The sequence below is a fragment of the Dermacentor albipictus genome, chromosome 3 (genome assembly GCF_038994185.2).
Source record: "Dermacentor albipictus isolate Rhodes 1998 colony chromosome 3, USDA_Dalb.pri_finalv2, whole genome shotgun sequence".
NCBI lineage: Eukaryota > Metazoa > Arthropoda > Arachnida > Ixodida > Ixodidae > Dermacentor > Dermacentor albipictus.
The window spans coordinates 2,879,038-2,896,109 of NC_091823.1; the positions used below are offsets into that span (position 1 = coordinate 2,879,038).

Here is a 17,072-nt window from a genome sequence, read left to right on the forward strand (position 1 = left end):
GAAGTCTTCAGTTAACAAGAGCACAAGCGGAAGACGGCAGCTACATCCGGAAGATTTCCCAAAATGGAATCGATCAGCCCCCGCGAAGGCCCCCGAGGAGCTCACATGGGCAGAACGAATCGCTCGCGAATCAGACTCTCGGGACGAGGAGTTGGCCCGCCTTCGAGAGGAGGTAAGAGGCTTACCAGAGGCCATCACCCAATCCAACCCCTCACCCATTACACAACCAATCACCCAGCCCTCGTCGCCGCTTCCTGGTCACCCTTTATCCCTAGACACTCAGAGTTCATGTTCCGTAGAAACCTCAACATCCACACCACCTACAAAAAAGAAAAGAAAAAAAGTTCTTTCGTTGTCAGATGATACAGCTGAGTATGAACCATCAGACAAAACAGGTGAGATGGAGATTCAGTTTGAAGCCAAACTCGAGGCAAAATTAACAGCGAAACTAGCAATCTTCCAACAGCAGATGCGCGATCAATGTCAGTAATTCCTAGAAAATCGCCTACGAACACTCGAGGCTCAATTTCCAACACTCGAAACTCGCATGGACTGCCTCATTAACGAACGCTTCAAAATTTTAGAGAACAAACTAGATACCTCGCATGGAAGCTGCAGCAAATTCTCTATCTTGACCATACTCTCTACGCGGATAATATCACCCTGTGGACTGATCAGACGCCCAAATAGAAGAAACACTGCAAACAGCCGCAATGGTAACACAGGACGAAGTCACCAATGTAGGTCTCACCAGCTCACCGGAAAAAGCTGAACTTTTCTGGATCCCGCTAAAGGGTAAAACGTATCATACTTGTATCATAATCCACGTGCACAATAGAGAGGTTCCACAAATCCCCACCATTTGAATCATGGGCCTCTACCTGCAACAAGGTGGCAGAAATAAAAAGCGCACTAGCAGCCACCACGCAGCTAATACGCAGAGTAACAAATAAAGCTCACGGCCTGCGTGGATCAGATACTGCGCATGTGGTACAAGCTTTAACCATGAGTAGAGTATTGTATTCTGCCCCCTATCTCAACCTCAATGCAACTGAAACCTAAACAATAAATTCTATAGTAAGGCAAGCTACCGAGGCGGCGATCCGTCTGCCCAAAAACACCAGTAACGAACCCCTGGCTGAGTTAGGTGTGCATAACACCATACAAGAAGTAACCGAAGCACACCTACAGGCACAATATATCCATTAGCCAGCACCCCTACTGGCAGACATATACTTTCTAAACTTCAAATTAACATTCCTGCTAATCATAACTCTCTAAAAGCCCTTCCCATGGCAATTCGTCAAACGATACGCATTCGACCACTCCCCCGTAATGTGCGTGCGCCCCGACCAAGACCGCGAGCGACGAAAAGCCAGAGTAGCAGCATAAACGGTACGGCGATGAGCAGAACGCAATATGGGTAGATGCTGCATGTGATCAGCACGGAGCCACATCGGTTGCTTACACACCGAATACCACTCCCTTAATACAGGAACTACCCCCAGGAATAGACCCAGTGGAAGAGATCACTATAGCGCTAGCGCTCGGCAGCTACAGTGCTACCTACACCCTGAGTGATCCTAGAGCTGCTAAATTATGCTAAATTATGCTAGCGGCAGAGTTCACCCTGCCACCTTCCACGTACTGACCCAGAACTCTCCTTTCTCCCACAGGGCTGCGCTCATCTGGGTGCCCGCGCACTCGGGAAATCCCGACAGTGAGGTCGCCGATTCTTTAGCCCGAGGGTCGAGAAACCGGGAACAGGCGGATCTCATGGGGCGTTTCTCGAGGGAGCGTGCGTGTACCTTCGCTGACCTCATCGCGAATGCTCGTGCCGAGAGGCAAATATGCCCACCCCCCCACTCTTCCCTCGCTACCAGGGAGCAACACTTATGGCGCCGCCTGCAAACGCGCCCGCTACCTACTCCATCCTTCCTATCCCATTACCGACTCATCCCACCTTCTTGCCATCTGTGCAATGCGCCGAAAGTAAACCTCATCCTTATACTCCTAGCCTGCCCGGTTTATCTTCCCCCGGCGGGCCGGTACCACTCCAAACCTGGGAGGACTGGGAGATCTCACTACGCTCCACGGACCCGCCAAGGCAGAAGATCGCCGCCAGCCGGGCTGCCAGCGTCATGGACATCTTAAACATCAACGTTTGAGTGCAGTGGAGTCGTGCGGGGGCCCAGGGGGCCTGGGAGGTTCCAAATTCCTTTGCAAAATAAAGTTGTGTCCTCTTCCTTCTCCGGAGACTACGAAGGAAATTGCGTCGTTGCCTCAAAGCGCGTTGTTTGCGGGCGAAAACGTGACGCCGCCAAATACCTGCAGCACCACCGACGACTGAGGACCCGCACGAAGGAAGTGAAAACGCGGCGCGGACTAGCCGTGCATCTTCATGCTTTATCGCGCTTCGTATTGTCTTTACGCACAAGCGTACATGCGACGTTTGAAGCTGCGAAGGAAGCGAACGCCAGAAGAGGAAAGCACCTGAATTAGAAGGAAATCGCGCGCCTGGGAAAATCCGAAGGAGCGCGCAGAGCACAGGGCAAAACAACGTCATCTAGAGGAAAGTCTAGATGGCGTTGAACGAAGCAGGGGAGGACACAGGCAAACGTCTCGGTGGAGGAAGGTAGGCGGGGGCGCGCTCGGTTGACCTTCTCCGGCCATTGCTACGGGCATGCCCGCTGGATAAAAAATTGGTAGGCTATTACGCTTCTTGGTAAGGCGATTCTTCCAAGAACAGGCAACCGCATACAGAACACGCAGTGCCAACGGAGGCGGTTCTGCTTTTCAGATTGGGCAGCACACATCGGGTTTGAACCGCATTCCGGCGACGCGTCATCGCGCCATGTTATAGTGGGCCACCGCTGCGGAGAGGGTGGGGGGAGATTAGCAATTATTATTAAATGTTTCTTGTGAGGTGGGATGAGGAAACGGGTGGACAACAGGGGTATTGAGTAGAGGTCAGACACTCATTCAGTCTCAGACAATGTGGCCGCACAAGGCAGGGGTGGTGGTAGAAGTGGACGAAACGCTATAATTGTCTTTCGAGTCACCGGAACGGCACTGCGCCAGGTAATGGGAGGAATAGGGCAAGACTGGAGGAGGGAGAAGGACAGCCAGGCGCAAGCACTGCCAGAGGGGACATATGCCATTGAGGAACGCACCCCGCAAGCGGGGAAGCGAGAGACACGGCTGAGAGGCCGTACAGCCACGCGACGCAGAGGCACGCGACGCGGCAAGGAGCGCCCTCCGCCGACACCACGGCAATGCCGCGACAGCGGGAGAAGGAACGGCGTGCTCGTAGTGGACGGTAGCGGCGAGAGTCAGCGCAACGGCGCTGCGCGGAGGAAGGGGACGAGATAGGCGAGTACACGTGTTCCGGCTATGGAGAGCAAGGGAACAGCAAGACTCGCGCCGCGCGCGAGAGATGGCAGCCGAAGCGCGCGCAGCTAGATCAGCGCGTAACAGTGGCTACGGTGAGGCCTACGGCGCGGCTCAACAGCGAAGCGAAACGCAGGAATGAGTGCCAAAGAGCTCCGCTCTAAAAAAAAAAGTGCAACCTGCAGCGTCGGGCGGGCTGCATTGGGAGCGAACGTGACAGCCATATTCGCATTCTCGGTCGCTTGGCTGGGCCAAATGGCGCTGGTTGCGGGGGACATATCACGCCAAGACGCGTCGGGCGACGGCGTTTCATGGCCGTTACTGACGCATTTTAGCGCGAGAGCGTTAAGGAGCACGTGTCGCAGAAAAACCGTTGTCGTCGGCGTTGGTGTCGGCGTCAGCGGCGTTGGCCGTGAGCGATAAATCCCAGAAGGCACTTCATAAATAAAAAACATCTCGCAAGATGGGCTGGTGGGAATCGAACCAGGGTGTCCGAAGTGTGAGACGGAGACGCTACCACTCAGCCACGAGCTCGTTCCTTCAAAACGGGACAAAATCGCCTTAGTGAATGCGGTGTTGCCTTAGAAACGTGCCGTAGAAAGTTATACTGCGGTGTATATCGGTAATTATGGCCATGTAACTTACAGAAGTCGCAGTTTCACGAGTAGCGAAGTACGTTTCCGCTATATTTCTTCTGCACTCTGCGCACACGCAGAGCCATCTTGCGGCGAACACAGAAGGCCCCCTCCTCGCAATGTACGGCGCTGCCCCCGACACGTGGCGCGCCACTCGCCTCATGATCGCGTCCGCCTTCATGGCGCGTCGGGGCCCGGCTATCTGTGCCGAGCGCGACGTTTGGCTGGCGTAGCGCGTTTGAGTAGGCGGTGCGAACGGGGTGCGATAACGCTATCGCGTTCCACTCTTGAAGGCGAAGCTTAAGCGTCCTCCAATTTTTTCTATGCCTATCCCAGACAGTCCCCGCTGGTGGCGCCGCGGCGAAAAACACTGTTTCTGATAAGCGCGACAGGCCGCACCTTTTTTTTTTTATGCAGCGGCCATGCTACGTGCTGCGTGTTCGTTATGAAGATACCGCTTTCGTCTCGTGATCCGAGCGCCGACCGCGAAGGACACAGCAGCAACGTTAGCGGCGGCAGGACGACTGCGGGTCGACCGATGCCAGAGTCGTCGCCTAGCACCGTGCAAGACCAAATTGCTTGAATTGATAAAGACTGCGCATTTCCTTGCACTTCCTTACCATCGTTCCTGATCGCACTTTATAATTTAAAAATAGAATTTCTCAAGACGGACGTAAAACATACAAACAATGTCGCAGTTTCGCCCGAGAGGCAAAGCATCGATTGCGATAGCCAGTTAGCAGACAGACATACGAAGTAAGGACAGTACTATTATAGGCCATGTCAACTTGTAAACATCGGTTTACTAATTAAATTAACAAGCAAAGTGTCAGCGCGCATAGGCAAGCATGAACCGGTGCGCGCAGCCGCGGAATATGCAGTTGCCGCCGGAATACGCTGCTTTCTCGCCGCGGTTTGCGTTGAAGGAATAGACAGCACGAAGATCGCTTCTCTTGCGGCTGCTGCCACGCTTGCTCACGCCAGTGTTTTCATAGCGAGTGCTCGAGGTTGTCGACATCCTATCAGACTCTCAAGCGGCATGCAGAAGCTACCTCAGGGGACGAGTATGCACCGCAGCCTATAGGATTATACAAGATATAAAACCCCGAGCCAGATTTCACCTTTTATGGATACCCGGTCATGAGGGAATCAGGGGAAACGAAGAGGCTGACAGAGTAGCCCGTGCGCATGCTACACCCCACGGGTGCTCACAGGAAGCCTCTGACGACCCGATCCCGATTGACCAGAACTACTCAGCAATTTTAAACTATCACAGAGGAAATAGAATGAAGCTACCACCCCCAGATAAGAATCTCACTAAGGAAGAACAGGTTATATGGAGAAAGCTGCAAACCTATACATATAACAACCTGCACATTCTCCATAAAATTCATCCGGAAAGATATACGGACACATGCCCATGGTGCGGAGCCACGCCAACCTTAGACCACATCTCATGGGCATGCACGGCATATCCACAAAAGACAAACACAGAAATTACGGAGCATACACAATGGGAGGCGGCGCTGTCCAGCTCACAGGAAGAGGTCCAAAGGGCCATCATCCAACAAGCAAGACGGCGCGCGGAAGCCAGTGGGGCCCTTGTCTAGGGGCTCCACCCATTGAGCGTTTCATTCTACAATAAAGTTGTTCTGTTCTGTTCTGTTCGAGGTTGTCGAGTGTGATGTGCTCATGTTTGCCAGTGCCTGCTGACACCATGCTTGTTAATTCAGTTAGCAAGCGAATGTTTCCAAGTTTATACATCCGATAAAACGATTTTCCGTCCTTTGTATAACTGTCTGCTAATTTGCCAAAGCATCGATGCTTCGACTTTTGAGCGAAACTACGACTTTTTCTGTAGCAATACTCTAAATGTATCTCGCTTATCTCGGCTGCTGACCGGTTCACGCTTCCGTTAACTTCAAATACAAGCGCTTCTGAAAGGTGTACTTAACCTACGGGTCTCACGGGGTGCCGACGGCAACACAATTTGGTGGTGTTCTGCGACCATTCCTTTTCAGTTTCCAGTACATGACTAGACGCCAAAGCAATGCGATCTCGCAGGAATGGTAACAAGTTAGTGCGATGGTGATCACGTTACACACGTAGATTGGAAAAAAATTTTGGTGGAGCCAGGCATAAAATAATCTCGTGTGAAAGAGCAGCCTCATGCTCTCATCGCTGCTTAAAAGCACACTTCTCCGAAATTTATTAAAGCAAATCATTCTTTGCCTCTTTGGTCAACTTTTCTGCTACTAATACTTCTACTATTATTATTACCACTACCATTACTATTACTACTACTAGTAGTAGTACTGCTGCTGCTAATGTCTCGCACGGGGAGGTGGTGGTGACTCCGTCGACTGTATTCATTGCCCTGCCTCCCGTCACTACCTCCCCTGTACCATTCTATGTATTTGTCTTCTGGGATGCTTCTCGTGAGTACCAAGGCAAGCGCCGCTGCTTCTGCGATGCTTTTGCAGCGGGCTCAAGGATAATTAAGTGCCGTCCACAAGGCATTGTGAGACGCCCAGGAAGCTCGAGCTGGCATTGCGACAACGTATTGCAATCGAGGCACGATTTTTGACGTCGCCTGTCACGCGTAAATGACATCTGTACTCCCGACGCGACTTGCCAGACAGCAGCAGCAGCGGCAGTAACAGCAATAGTGGGAAAGTCGAAAGAAGAGGCAAAGCAAGCTTCGCCTTAAGAGGAAAGTCCTTTCTTGGATGTTTGTGTGTGATAGTGGCGTGTGTGTATACGGATATGTTTTGGTGTGCTATAAAGCTGCGACCAACCAAGGCGGAATACCAACTAGCCCAGCTTCAAGTTAATCTAGGTTGTATATCTGCACTTTCATGGAGGCAATCGTGGGAAACTTCTCCGGTCGCTGTCGTGACTGGAAGGATTTCACACGCAGGATCTCAAGGTGTATGAAGGGAACGCGGACTGCCTTGCACCTGAGTATCAAGAGATACTGGCGCGAAGTGATGAGCTGGAGGTGGAATTCAAAAGACAACCATGTCATTTGGAAAGACTTTACGGTAGGTTACCCTGATCGAGCAGCGAACATGCTCGGGATTTTTTTACCATTTTGGGGGTGAACGTAGGAACAACGCATCTGGCACGAATTTTACGACATTCACACGCGTGGTTTCAGGGACTGTTTAAGTCATACACTACTGAAATTTGCTAGCCACACTGTCTCCCTTTCGATAGGTCGCACAATCCATTCAATACAGCAACAAGGTTTTCAGTGAGTATGAACGGTCATAAAACCCAACTTTTAAAGGGCAAATAACCCCCCCCCCTCCTTTATATCTGCCTTACTTCATGCATACTTGACATTTATTAGCAATAGCGAACGGTATTGTATTATAGTGCGTCTTTCCTTTGCTCTCGCGAACTTGAATTATTTCAAGACGGTAACGATTGGTGGCTGTTCATACTTTCTTTTTGCCCAATGTAGTACGAGAAGTCGGGGATAGAAAGAAAATTAACAAATGGTGTGCGAACTGCAACATATTCATTAGCGTCAGATCACGAAGGTATAACTATAAGAAGTAAGGACCAGATTAATGTAGAACAGTAAAAGACACAAAATAAACAAAAGCATTATTATTAGACATTGGGCTGAACATCTCTTTCCGTCCGCTTCCAAGAGTTTCAAAGAACTCTTACGAAACGCGACAAATAATACAGTGATGTGGCAAATCGAACCCACAATGATTGGCTTAAAGCCGAGCACTGTAATCTAGGCAATGGGCAGAGTGTGTCCAAAACGACCACCGCAGAAAGATGCTCAGTCGAAAGAGAATGGCTTCGCAACGGCGTAGCAAAGTCAAAAATGAGTATAAGAAAAGCTTCTCGCCAGCGCGTAGAAAAATTATGCTGGTGACAGTCACCAGGATACCATGCGGACATTGGTGGAAGGGTATTCACTTCTGGAAGTGTTTCACTAATAAATTTGGCGATGTATCGCTTCATGTGGTTTCGGAACAGCATGTGACCGCCTCTTACACTGTTAAACAAAAAAAGATATTCTGTAGTTTGACGTGTAATAACCGGGATTTGACGCACGCCCTGTTGAGACTGACACGTTGAGGCTGACAAGTTATAAGTTGAGACTGATAAGTATAACCACCTGTGGCTATTTAACATAAGTTGATTGCATGGTACACGAGCGTTTTTTTTTTTTCATTCTGGCCCCATCAGCATGCGACCGCCAAAGCCGCGATCGAACACGTGACGTTGCTATGAGGAGCGAAACGCCATACCGACTGAACTGCCGCGGCTGCTCACCTCTTAAAGCATGCTCTTCTCGAGATCACGAGGGAGTATCGAGAGCTCGCAAACGCCGTTTCCAGTAATTTAGCAAAGGAAGTAAAAGTAAAATAAACGCCAGTCATTGTTTCTTCTTATGCAGGAATGATCACCGACCTCTACATTGATGTCTACAAATTTAAAGGAACCAACGTGAAGAGCAAAGTCCCCGCACTGCTCCAAGTTCTCGACCGCTACGACTTGACTGCGCTGATCGACTTTTTTCATAACCAAGTGTAGCCTCTACGCAAATGCAACGCCTGGGTGCTTCAGCCTGGGAAGACATAATCAATCATAGTCATAGGAAGACATGGTCAATCTGCTTCACAATAAAAAAAGTCAAAGGCCTGTACGGCACACTCGGCACAATCACAGCATCATTTTCGGCAGCATGCACTAGAAGGTTCCCCCCTCCTTCCGTGGGGACACCACGACGTGTACCATAGAGTAAATGCAAGTATCGAGACAACGCGGTGCATGTGTTACTTCCCTTGACCCTTGGCACCATACGATGCTGTTGATGATGATGAACATCATCATTAATTTGCATCCCCTCTGAAAGAAGGCGGTGACAAATAGTCACCAAGCCTCATTCAGTTGACCAGGCCCAGCTACATACAACTGCTACATGCAACTACATGCAACATAATACAACTGCTACATGCCGGGACAATTGTTTGAATACGACGCAACTTCAATGCGCAATTTGCACCTATCAAGGCTACGCGGTACGCATGTCAAGTTGTGACAAGTGGCACGATATGATGCTAATATTGATGATTTACTAGCATTCCCTTTGAAACGTGGCGGTGACAAGCTGTCACCTAACCTAGCCTGCTTGATTTATTCAGGTAGGCTATGCATGTTTTTGTTCCACCATTTTGTATACGTCTGCTTCTTCTTTTTCTTCATCAAGGCTCCTCTATCTCCCTTGTACCCATACCTATGTAACTGCTCCTTGGCGTGAAACTTGGTGTAATATCACGCAACTACAATACAAAGTTCGGACACATCGACGTTATGCGGAACGCATCTCGCGTTGCGGGACAAGTGGCACGGTACGATGTTAACGATTATTTATTGGAATTCCCGTTGAAACGGGGTAGCCGAAAGTGGTCGCCCAGCCTCTTGATTCAATAAGGTATGCTGTACATGTTTTTCCTTCTGGCATTTTGTATGCACCTCCTTGATATTCTTTTTAATCCTCAAGGTTTCCGTATCTCCCTTGTACCCATACCTATGCAACTGCTGCTTGGCGTGCAACTTGGTGTAATACTACGAAACTGCAATACAAACTGCGCACAGAAGGACGCTAAGGGACGCTCATTTCTTATCGCGTGACAAGTGGAACGGTACGATGTTAACGATGATTTGTTGGAATACCCGTTGAACCTAGGCGGTGAAGAGTGGTCACCTAGCCTCTTGATTCAATAAGGTATACTGTACATGTTTTTCGTTGTAGTATTTTATAAGCGCCTAGTAAGCAGAGTAGGTATCTGTTTGTCACCTGCGTTTCAAAGGAGATTCCAATAAATCATCATCATTATCCTGACCATTAATTCTATCGCATCGTGCCACTTGTCACGCGATATGAGATGCGCGCCGCATAGCGTCGATGCGCCCACACTTCGCAGGGCAGTTACACGCTTTTACACCAGGTGGAACGGCATGTACAGTTTTTAAATAGCGGTTGAATGTAGATAGAGAAGGTTTGTGGAAGAAAAAGAATGTTAAGGAGATGCATAGAAAATGCCAGAACAAATAATATGTAGTGTGCGCTGATAAATAAAGCTGGCTAGGTGACTATTCCTCACCGCCACGCTTCAAAGGGGGTGCTAATAAGTCATAATCATCATCATTAAGATCCTACCATGCCACGTGTCACGCGATGTGAGATGCGCGCCGCATAGCGTCGATGTGTGCGCACATTGTTTTACAGTTACGTAACATTGAACCAGGTTCCACGCTATGCAACAGTTGCATAAAATCTCATGGGTGGCGGCAATAGAAAAGACATCTGACAAGACTAAGTACTTAAGAGAAAAAAAAAAAGGAAATCAGGAATGAAACAACTTATGATAACTCAAAGGCAAGCTCATTACTTTTCGAAGCAAGGTCATGATTTGTATATAAATGCAAATGACGGCCAAAGCGACGCATACAGCATAAACGAAGGAGTTCCGCAAGGAGGTGTATTAAGTCCACCTTTCTTCAATGGAGCAATAGCAGGTCTACCAGCAGTACTTCTAGCAGACATAAACATATCTATGCATGCTGATGACATTGGCATATGGACATCGAACAATCCTCTAGAAGTTGTCAAGCATCGGCTGCAGGAAACTTTGAACGCAATAGGTCATTATTTAAGAGAACGGGGCATGAAGATCTCTTATGCCAAATCAGTGGTTCTGTCCTTCACAATAAAAAACTTTTGAAATTTTGGTCTTTCAGCAGATGGCCATGAGATCGAGCTGGTTCCGAAACATCGTTTTCTCGGCGTGATTTTAGGCCACCATCTTCGATGCACTCATCATTTTACCGCCGTGGAGGACCAAATTAGTTGTGTTATAAATGTTCTCCCAAGAATCGCAGGTATGAAGTGGGGTGGAACAACTGCATCCCTGTTTTACGTCCACTCAGCACTTATGCGTGAGAGAATTGCTTACTCTGCCCCCTAAATTGTACAATTTATCTGCGACATCCCTCCATCGGCTACAGCTATTGCAGGCTCGGAGTTTACTAGTGTGCCTAGGTGTCCCGCAAGCTATACACGTCCAATCACCTCACTATTGCAGAAGCGCGGGAACCGCATTTCACGGTGATTCGCAGCCTGGAAACATGCCGACATCTCTTCAGAATTTCTACTCAGCATTCTGCACACCCCCTTCTCTCTCTGATGGAGAACTTTGCGGGTGCACATATACACTCCTTGTTTCAAGAGCATAAATCATGGCTCCCACGATAACTTTTTTGGCACTCAGACCTCTGCTAGGCACCATGGCTTCTGCAAGCGCCAAAAATTGAAACGTCAATCGAAGGGCTTAAAAATAACAGCGACGTTTCCACGTCAGCAGCAAAACAATTAGCGTTACATTACCTATTTTACAAGTACCAAGAATCTATTCACGTCTACACGGACGGTTCTGTAATCAAAGAAAGTGCGACTGCAGCTTATGTTATACCATCCTTAGAGGCAGAGCACATGTCGACAAGGACACACGTCGTCACCTACAATAGCGGAATTAGTGACAATTCTCCAAGCCACTCATATTATGAAAAGATATGAAACACAAACAAAATAGGTAATTTGCACGGACTCCTTATCTGCTTTAGCATGTCGTGAAAATATTCTTGACAGCAAACCACACGCACGAATAAAATACGCAGTACTGAACAGTTTAACTCAGGCTAATGAAAGGAAACATGGAGTGATATTACAGTGGGTCCCAGGCCATGCTGGTATGGCCGGCAACGAACTAGCGGACTCATTGGCAAAATCGGCCCATAAAGATGCAGAAATTCAACTCATCCCTTTATCACCAATGGACGCAATGCAGATATTAAAAGTACTAAAGAAAAACTTGGGTATGTAAAATGCATGGTTTAATGAAAACACTAAAGAATCAATCCTTTACGAAGTAGATCCTCAACTCAAATACCAGCTGGATGTACAACTTTCTTAAAAGTACCGAGATACTAATTCATCGACTGCGCCTTGGCACAGCATGCGCCAAACATTTCTTACATCGCATCAAACGGGCTCCTTCCCCGTCTTGCTGCTGTGGCCACGGCAATGAGGATGTTCGCCATCTATTCCTGAAATGCCCTATATACGAGATGCAAAGACGGCAGCTAGAACGAGAGCTACACTCCATTGATCCTCACCGGCCTTTCTCACTGGCAAAATTGCTGGGCCCACTGCCATCTAAAACAGCACAGCGAAAAGAATTGAACGCAGTCGAACATTTTTATGAAAACACAGGCATCCTTAACAAATACTACGTATTGCACTGAATAATCACATGATGTCACTATAACTTTCTTCTATTATTTCTAAATATTAGTGCTTGTGTATTACGTATTATACATTTTTGTGCGTGAATTATTTCAACACTAATTCCACATCTGTTTATATGGTCATCGAAGTCTACATTACGGCCATTTGAGTGTGTTTGTGACTTTGTTTACGAACTCATTGTGTTGCAATTTGCATTTGACTTTTATACTGTTATGTTCTTGGACGTATAGGACTGTGCTGTGGATTTCCGACCGTATGAAGTGGTTTCCTTTCATTTTCCTACATATTATTTATATTCTTGTTTCCGCTATGAGAAAAGGCGTATAGTCGTCATCATTTTAAGGTCACTACGTCTCTTTTACCTACATTTCAATAAAAACATGCCTTATAACACGCACCTATAAAGGGTCATATAAGAATGAAGGAGAAGCATATGCTTGCTGCGGTAAAGCTAAGGAAACGAAGCAGCAGGTTTTATTAGAATGTGAACACATCTGTCCAGCGGTCGATTTAGGCACCACCAGCCTCCTTGAAGCCCTTGGGTTCAGCGATAGTAGGGGAAAAGTAAACATGTCCGCAGTAGAGATTAGTAAGAGGCGATTGGAAGATTGGTGGAAGAAAAGTAGGGAAATGACAAAAAATCGGAGACGTACAAGAGCAAAGTTCTCAATAGGGGGTCAGAAAATTTGGTTGTGGGAGGTCATCGTTTTATTTTCGTTTTTTTTTATCTAGGTAGTTAGGCATTATAATAGCAAGAGCTTGGCGGCGCATCCCACCGCCCATTTCCAAAGGGAACGCTCATAACATCCATTCATCTATCCAGCAGAAAACCACTCAATGGCTAAAAGATCACCGCCGCACTCCCCCCGCTTCTTCTGGCGCGCTCTCGCCCCTCGATTGTAGCGATGCAGCGCAGCAGACGACGCCAGGCGTTAATGCGTGACACTTTAGTATGGTGCTTTTTTTTTCTGCTCCTGTTTATTTCCTTTACCATTGAAATTAGATATGAGAGCCTTATTTCATCCCTGGAAAAAATAGAAAGCGGTAGGAACGAAATTTTAATGGGAAAAGACATGTAAAAATGTATCCTTCGGAGAGTCCTGACAGCGATAGTGTGAGCGCATACGTACGGCTATTCGCCGAGTACGCTTTCTGAATTGTCGCAAGTAGCTGTGAAGCACGGCTGCCTCAAAGTGCTCGTCAGACAGAAAATCTGTTTTGAGTGCCGCCTACCGGAACCCGCGGTAGGAAACTCCCCGGCTTCGGTGGCAGAGGTAATTGGCGCCATCTATGAGGAGGGCGTAGGCGAAAATCCGTTTCCCTTGCATGGCCTACCGCGCCGATCCAGGTGGTCGAGCACGCCCTCCCCCCCAGCTCCTCTACCCTCGCCCTCGCTCGTGACTTCCTCGCAACTCCCTCACCTTCGACTGTCACCGCGCGCGCGCCGTGCGGCCACGCCGGACCGGCGCCAGCTTAGCCCGCTGCATGACGTTCCATGTTTCGTTATCTGATGTTATCGGGAAGCATGCGCTGCTGTGCATTGACCGGCGGGGGTAGTTTGGTGCGTTTCCTGGACCTCGGTAGCTGTGTGCTTGTGCTCCGCAAGCACATATTCTGTGCATCGGCATAATGTTGTTGTGGAAGTATTACGTTGTTAATCAATCACATTCTGCACAGCTGCATTAGTAACTTGGCTTTGAGTAGATGTTTGTCCTGATTACAATTTATAGTATCGCAGCAAGAAACATTTTAGCAGAAGCTGAACGCATTCGAACAGCTTAAGCATACCGACTGCACAAGCACTGATGACACCTTTTCACCTTCCCGAGAATGCACTCACACCATCTACAGTTTCCATAAACAAAAAGCGAGATAAAAAATCAATTACAATTTCATTGGCGTAGTACTTGCTGCTTCTGAAGCAGGCATCGAAACAATACGCTGCTACATGCATAGGTCTTGCATGATGCAAGTCCTGCTATGCACTGCACACGGTGCGCAGGTTGGAAACAGATAATTCCTTTTTGCAGTGCTCAAGCATAAGTACACACTGACTCAAACATGACTGCGCTGTCACGTATGCTTCAGTGCGTCAGTGTTCTTGAGTGTTGCCCGAGCGATTTATCCCCAACTAGTCCAAAAGACAGATGCACATGAAAGAAGTGAGTGAAGGAGTATAGTGAACTTGTACTGAACTGGATTGGCATGCCGAATAAGAGAGCGCACTGTCAGCTCAAACAGGCGGCATGACTGATTATGTAAGTACTTCCCATAGTTCAGCTACGCTTTCGAAAATTATCTTTGACACTGCAAACAGCGCAGAGATAGCCCGTTAAACTTGAGTCACCCGACGCCACACGAAACACGCCGCGGTTAACCACCCCAAATTCCACGCGCTTCATTCACATTACACATCGCACGAAGTCAGCAGTGTCATACTTTAAATCACTGCAGCACCAAACGGAACTGAAAATTCATTTCCTTCGACAGAGTTTCTCAGCTGGGCTCGTTCGCTCGCCAATTACGAACTCGATGGACGCGCTAGGCCTACGCGTAACGTAAACAACATCGGCGATAGGCGAGTGCTGATTATGCAGACTTCGGAGCTCGTAAACATGTTTCCATTCGTTTTGAGCACAACAAAATACACATACAACATGCACAGACGTTGCGGCAATCGTGATTCGGTTGGCTGTTTTAGCAGACGATCGCACTGAGCCCGGCGCAATCCATTGGGCAGGTTGGATTAGTCGGCGTCGTTCGAAGTCGCTTCGGATCCACATCGCACTGCCACAACCCACGGTCGTCAGTCGTGTCGTTGTCGGCCTACTATTACAACACTGTCTTTCAGGAACACTGTCGCGTGCGCCGTGCGTCCAAAGAACTCGGACGATCATTCATGCCGGCACCTTCGCATGGGCAGCCATCATAGGCATAGCACCCGGAGGCTTCGCAGCCTCTGATTGGTTGACGCCTGCGACACGTTGGAGCCTCTCATTTGGTGCAGGCCGGAGCAGCTTCGCCTCGCGTTGGCCAACTTCTAGCATCGGCAGTAAACATAATCGTTGCGCGTCGTCACGCTTCGCCGTGTTCCCGACCAACGCTTTTGACGCTTTTGACGCTTCGGCGAGTGCCGAAGCTTTCTGACGCGTGCCAGTGGTTGGGGCATTAGGCTTTACGAAGCTGCCTGTCGTACGTCGAGGGACAAACCTGGTGGACCATGGCATTTAGGTGTTGCACTTTGTTTCCCTCATTCTATAGAGTTAGCCTCGCACGAATTGAAATTACTCGTTCAGCTCAAGGAAGCGAGCTTCGTTCAAGTGAACTTAGCATCTGAATAGCCGCCCGATTTTTTGCTAGCCGAGTTGAACATCGTACCACGTGGGCGATGCGCATGCACAATTTCTCTCCCTTGCACTACTTTAGCGTTTGCCGAGTGCGTTGAGTGTACGCAGTGTGAGCGGAGTCACCCTGGTTTACTGTCACCTGCACACCGCCTGCGCTGCCGCCCCGGAATACGGTCGGACCATCCCGGGCAATGGTGATGCTGTGGCCGGTGCGGCGCAACGACTTCGGCGGCCGCCTGTATCCAGCTCGCAGCCCTCGGCGGCAGAGAAAAGAGGCGGTGGCCACCAACAGCTACTGCGGCTCTCGTAAGAAGGGCAAGCCGTCGCGAGCGACACTTGCTCGTACCGACTACTGCGTCGTCGTTTCTGCAGTTCTGGCCTGCAATCGTACCGTCGAGCCTGCAGAGCTGCTGCTGTAACCAGCGGACGCTAACGGTGCACCCAAGGACAATGTCACCTCGCATATTATACACAGCGTGTGGACATTTGCTCGGCGCGGCCACTGTTGCATGTACTACCTTTCTCGCGAAGCACGCGTTGATGTTATTGGTATACTTTGTGGCACAAAATACATTTCTTGAAAAGGCACAGAAGAAAGGAAGATAGTGAAGCGCTTCACTTCACTGTCTTCCTTTCTTCTGTCCCTTTTCAAGAAATGCATTTTGCGCCGCAAGGTATACCTAGGAAATCTAAGCAGCAACTTACCCAAGAAGTCATTTTCATTGATGTTAGACCGTGTGACGTGTTTGGCGGAATATCTTGTGATTTCAGTTGTGGGGATGCGGGGATGCGCGACTCTCACGCGTCCCCTGATATGTTGTTTTCTCGCATAGCTCCCGTCTCCTGTAATCCGGCTTTGCTTTACTGCGGCGGTCGGTATGCTTGCAGGGTAGTACGAGAGTTGGCGCGAGTGTTGCTCTGCCAACGCCACCTAGCGGTGGGGTTACTTGGGCGCAAAAAGGAGAAGGCTCTTCCTGTTTCAATCGGGATCGGTGAACGGCGCGGACGTTCTGCGCGTGCGCCGATTCATGCTTCTGCGAGACTCCCTCGCGAGGCCTACCCCGGAATGGACGAACACGATCGTTTTCGTTCTAACGCGACACCGTTCGCATGACCGTACGCGCGAACGACCAGGCGTTGGTGTCCAGCATGGGACGAACATATACGCTCGTTATTCGGTCGCAATGAGTCAGACTTCCTCGATTTGTCGCGAGCCCATCAGCATGTTTTGTGGATAGCAACTCGGCTAGCAGGCATTATTTATTTCTTCATACTGTCAACCTTCTGCTGAGGAATCTTACAGGGAGGGTTTAAATGCAGGCAGACCATAAATACAGGTGCACCAATCGGCAGCGGAAT

General features: G+C 48.9%; 2 protein-coding genes across 7 annotated transcripts in view; one reads left to right on the forward strand and one right to left on the reverse strand.

Moving 5' to 3' along the window:
* The window catches only part of LOC135919932 (BBSome complex member BBS7-like), a 69,624-nt gene extending 60,885 nt beyond the window's left edge, over positions 1-8,739 (forward strand). For 2 of the 4 annotated variants that reach the window (XM_065453947.2, XM_070534947.1), the window contains 2 exons: positions 6,946-7,069; positions 8,452-8,739. In XM_065453947.2, the coding sequence (XP_065310019.1) occupies positions 6,946-7,069; positions 8,452-8,588 (261 nt within the window). In that variant the 3' untranslated portion in view covers positions 8,589-8,739. Of the gene's footprint in view, positions 1-6,945; positions 7,070-8,451 lie in introns of those variants that run through there. The other 2 variants (XM_065453949.1, XM_065453950.1) reach the window with 2 other exon arrangements.
* Positions 1-17,072, reverse strand: part of LOC135919931 (transient-receptor-potential-like protein) — a 397,285-nt gene that overhangs the window by 348,411 nt on the left and 31,802 nt on the right. The window lies entirely within an intron of this gene.